At 42.7% G+C, this 4,993-nt stretch overlaps 1 protein-coding gene across 4 annotated transcripts in view; it reads left to right on the top strand.

Moving 5' to 3' along the window:
* Positions 1–4,083, top strand: part of PKIA (cAMP-dependent protein kinase inhibitor alpha) — a 76,618-nt gene extending 72,535 nt beyond the window's left edge. For all 4 annotated transcript variants that reach the window (XM_025200056.1, XM_006015286.2, XM_006015285.2 and 1 more), the window contains exon 3: positions 2,365–4,083. In XM_025200056.1, the coding sequence (XP_025055841.1) occupies positions 2,365–2,444 (80 nt within the window). In that variant the 3' untranslated portion in view covers positions 2,445–4,083. The remainder of the gene's footprint in view (positions 1–2,364) is intronic.
* The last annotated feature ends 910 nt before the right edge of the window (positions 4,084–4,993 follow it).

Raw genomic sequence — 4,993 nt, 5'->3', positions numbered from 1 at the left:
CCAAAGCCCCACACTCACCAGCTGTTACCAACTGGGGGGGCAATCCCCGCTGCCCCCACCCCCACTGCCCTGTGATGAGTGGGGGGCTCTGCCATGAGCCACCAGATGCCCTGACGGCCCCCCCACCGCCCCCTACTTACTGGCACAGAGTCCGGGTCCATCTCCCTGCAGCGGTGAACGTGGACTGCCAAATCTCTCCGAATCTTTTCTGAATTGATTCAGAGAGTTTTGAATCGATTTGGACCTTTTTATTGGTCTCCTGATTTGATTTGGATTCGGCTGCCGAATTGGGCCAAATCTCCTCCAAATGAATCGGCACCTAAAGCTTTACACAGCCCTAAAATTCATGGAAGACAGGCTGGTTGAGAGCTATTAAATAGAAGATTCCGGGGTATATCCTTTGACATTTCTTAAATCAATGATGATTAATGCCAGGGAAGGGGTATGGTAGGGGATGGATTACATTAAACATCTAAAAAGGTGGTGCTTGACCTTTTTGACCCTGCGAGCCAGGTGAATGGGGTAGAGTCAGTTCTCAGGCCAGTTCAAGGCCCCAGAGCCCAATCCTGACATGTGGGGCTGGCAGCACCCCCTCCTGCCCTTGCATGCTGGGATTTGGCCCTGGGGCCCTGGCGCCATCCCCTCCCAGCCCTCCATGCCAGGATTGCATCCTGAGTCCCAGCACTGCTCCCGCATACTGGGATCAGGCTCTCAATCCAGCACACAGGGCCCAGGCTCCCCATGGGTCTGGAAATTTGGCGGTGGGGGAGCATTGCCACCTCTCTCCTGCTGCCAAATTTTCAGGTCCGTGGGAAGCACTGCAGGCTGGATGACACAGGGCCAGAGGGGGTTGAGAACCCCTGCTCTGAAACATCTCCCACTTAACTCTGTCAGAGACAGGATACTGAGCTAGACTGGTCTGACCAAGTATGGTACTTTTTATTGAACCAACTGTTGGGAGAGGTGTTAGAGACTTTCATGCACAACATGCCCTTCTTCAGATCTACATTTTTGGGTTGGAAAGACCCCTATAAGCATCTCATCTGACCCTCTTCATAAGCCTCCATAGAAACTTTCACCTAGGGCTTCCATTAGAGTGAATTATAGCATAAATTATCTTCAGACTTCCAATCTTCACTAAGTTCAAGTCATGAAGAATTCACCACATCCCTTTGCAGACAGTTTCAATAGTTAATTACCCTCCTAGTTTAAAAACTGCCTTATTTTCATTTTGTAAATAACCATAAACTATGAACTATTGACTCTTACTAAGTCTGAATCTAGGGGACAAGAGCTTTTGAAGTATGCTATCAGATACTTTCTTCCTGCATAGGTACTTTGAGGCTTTGTCAAGTCTCCTCTTAACGTTCTTCAGGGTAGCAGATGGAATTTCATTTATAACTAAAGACACATTTAAAGACACATTCTTGTAGCTTACAATGAGAAAATTGAACTGATGGAGAAAGAACTATATTACTACTATTTTTGTCTTCTGCTGTAACAGCTTCTCCCTTGACTGAACTGTATTCACATTCAGTACATTCAAATGTTTTCTTATATTGTCAAATTAATACACTTAAGATATCTAGTAGGGCTATGTGAAGCTTCAGTTGCCAATACGATTTGGAGGAGATTCAGCCCGATTCGGCGGCTAAATCTCCAAATCTGAATCTAATTGGGAGACCCATTAAATGGTCCGAATTGAATCCAAAGCCTCCAAATTGATTCAGAAAAGAGTCGGAGATATTCAGAGATTCGGATCGGCTGGTGAGAGGCAGGCACAGCTGGGAAGCTGCAGGCTCTCCTGCAAGAAACCCCCATGTCTGCCCTGCCTGGCCCCATCCCCTGCCTGGCCCTAGCCTCCCAGCACTCCCATCCTGTGGCTCCCCCACCTGGGGAGAGGCAGGCACAGCTGGAGGAGCTACGGGAGAACCTGCAGCCAAACGTTCGATTCTTATTCGGCCAAATCAAATGGGGATAGTGATTCCAATCACCGAATCAAATCACTGTCCTCCAAATCAGCCGAATCCGAGTCGAACACTTCCTTATTTGCACAGGCCTAATATCTAGATGTTTGCAGAAAGACTCTTTATAGTTTTTGTTTTTACTGCTAGTAATCTTAAGTGTTGCCAGAAATGATGGATAACAACAGTTCAGACACATTTGCCTTTTTTTTTAATATGTGTTTTTGTATAGTTTTCTATATAACAGAATTTTTTTAAAAATCAGTTCTGATTTTTTTTTTTAACACTTTTCTACTAGGGACAATGTGCAGGGGGAGGAGAAGAGCGGGACAAAACTTATTCTGAGAGAGAAATGCCTTTGTGGAAGGGATCAATCATCCCTCTCGTTTGGTTCTTGCAGAAGGTGAAGGAGATGCACAAAGAAATCCAAACGAACAAACTGGAGAGGCCCAGGGGGAAGCAGCCAAACAAGAAAGCTGACATCCGACTTTGACTGACAGGAGCAGCTGCTGCATGTTTTTCCAGACTCCAAGAAACAAATTTGTTTCCACGAGCAAGCAGATGGAAAAGAAAATGGATGTGTTTCGCTGCTGGAGCCTGCTCACCGTAATGCTAAAAATGAGGGGGCAGGCTATGGCAGCAGACAGAATTCTCTCTACCTCTGTCATTAGCAATGGCTGAAACTCCGTTGTTGATCCCGGGACATAGTTGGATGGATCTCTTCAGAACAACCACTTCATGGCACAGCTTGTAGAAAGTAGAACAAACTAGATCATTCTTGTAGCAAAAGGCCTTTGAAACATCGGGGATTCAATTGTGTTCCGTGGCGAAGGTTTGCGTGATCCTCAGAGTTCTAAATTCTCTGGCCAAAGTGTTCACCCACTAAAAGAACTGTAAAGAAAGCACTGTTTTTAGAACTCTGCATCTGTGTTTTACAGCTGTTATTTACAATGTTTTTGTATTGTACAATTTGGATGCTCCACACTGCCCCTTCAAAATGCTTATGAAGAATATTTCTGTTACTGTGAATTTTTCTACCACTTGTTTGAAAGGGCTGGTTTTTGCATAATGTGGTGGTGCGCACATGATAGATTTCAATGTCAACTGCTAAACTGATCATGCCTAAAACTAACGACTCATCAACACTCCATTTGATTACTAGATGAGCCTTCAGAGTGATTCATTAATGTGAAATAGTTCGGTGTGTTTTGTGTCTGGTACAGTTTTGCCACTTGCCTGTAGTTAGCTGCATATCAGAAATTAGAACTGAATCTTTACATTTTGGTCTTTCCTATCTCATAATTTGTCTCCAATTTATTAATCTTTCTCCAGGCTCTTTCTCTTAAGTCAGTCCAATCAGTTTGCTATCATATAGTTTCAAGAATAAAAATCAACCTACATGGTTAAAAAACACAAAAACAACAAAAAATGATTTGAAGAATAACTACAACCCCCATGGTGCTAGTGAATCCGTGGTTCCTGCTGTTAAACACACACCTTTTGTTAACTTGTGGGGAAAATGACCACCATAACCATTCTGGTATGATTTTAGCTATTCTAAAATAACTTCCCTATCTGGACACTCGATTCTGGAATAAACTCACTTTTATTCCAGAACGGAGTGTCCATACTGTTAAATTGATTATGGAATAGCTCATTCTGCTGTAGCTATGCCAGCCTGTCTCCTCCATAAAGACTAGAAATTACACTAGTGGTTTGAACTGAGGTAGTCCTACCTCCTTGTGAACGAGGTATGTGAGAAGAATGACTAATACTGTGGCAATCGCGTAAGCATCAATCACAGAATAAAAAGTGGGGTTTTTTTTTAATTAACAGAAGGTAACATTACCTTCTTTTGTTGGTTTAAATTGTTATGCACTTTTTAATGTTTGTAAACTTTTATTAATGACTCGTGTGATTGCTTTCTGATATATTAATAATCAGTTAATGAAACATTATTTACTGTTACAGCCTTGGCTGTTTCTACAATATGTATCATGGTACTTGTCACATGGAATTTTTTTGTGAGATGTGTAAAATTTCTGATCAGTATTATGAGCTCATTTATTAGTGTTAATAAATAACAAACCAGCAGTGTGCTTGTGGTTCATTAGCACAATCTGACTCCTTTTACCTTTTGTTGTCTGTCTGACCTATAGGCTATAAACAGATGTTGCATTTTTCCCAGGAGAAAAGCGTCTTGTCCTGGGATCCAACAGACATTTACACCTATTGTCTTGCCTCCAGTGAAGTATGCTGGATAAAATTTGCTAACTGTTTTTCTGGGATATTGCTGCATGCTTCTAAGTTAATTGCAGCTCATTTAGTTTAATTGTGGTTCATTTCAGGGACAAGCCTGACAAACTGTGTGTTCTCCCTGGCCTCCTATTGACAGAGGATCAGAATTGCAGCTTGGAAAAGGCTTCTTCCTATTTTCCAGCCCCTCGCTGAATTCAGCAGCAGGATAAGAGGTAGCAGCTGCACTAGCACCCCTGGGATCCTGAGCTGAATGAAAGCAGTAGCTCCAGCCAGAGCTCTCACTGATCGGTAGTGATCTCAGAGCTCATGGCACATGCAGAGAACCAGCTCACTGCACATGCATCACATAGCCAAAAAACGATGTAACCACACTGTCATGCCCTGTCCCCCAAATCCACCCTTTACTATTCACTCAAGACATTTAAAAGCAAGATACTAAAAGTACCTTTGTATTCCACCCTTATTAGTAAAACTCTCCGCTGCTCTGCAGACCTTTCAGTTCACCTCCAACAGATACAAAGACTCAATAAGTAACCCAACTTCATCAAGCTAGCACTTCAATGCAAAACCCTGAGAGTGACCTTGTCTACTGTTGTTAAAAACGGGCACAGCTGTCACACAATCTGTATTTCAAGTTATTTGGTGCTAACACTGAATGTGCGAATATGCATTAATAACTGTGTTTTAGATTTTTTTACTGTAACTACTTCTTTCTAGAAGTTTTATTACTTATGCTTCTAGTGTGCTGGGAGGATGGAGCATGTCCTGTC

The sequence above is a fragment of the Alligator sinensis genome, unplaced genomic scaffold, assembly GCF_000455745.1.
Source record: "Alligator sinensis unplaced genomic scaffold, ASM45574v1 scaffold71_1, whole genome shotgun sequence".
NCBI lineage: Eukaryota > Metazoa > Chordata > Crocodylia > Alligatoridae > Alligator > Alligator sinensis.
The sequence above is the reverse complement of the archived record's forward strand: the minus strand, read 5'-3'. Positions and strand labels throughout refer to the sequence as shown.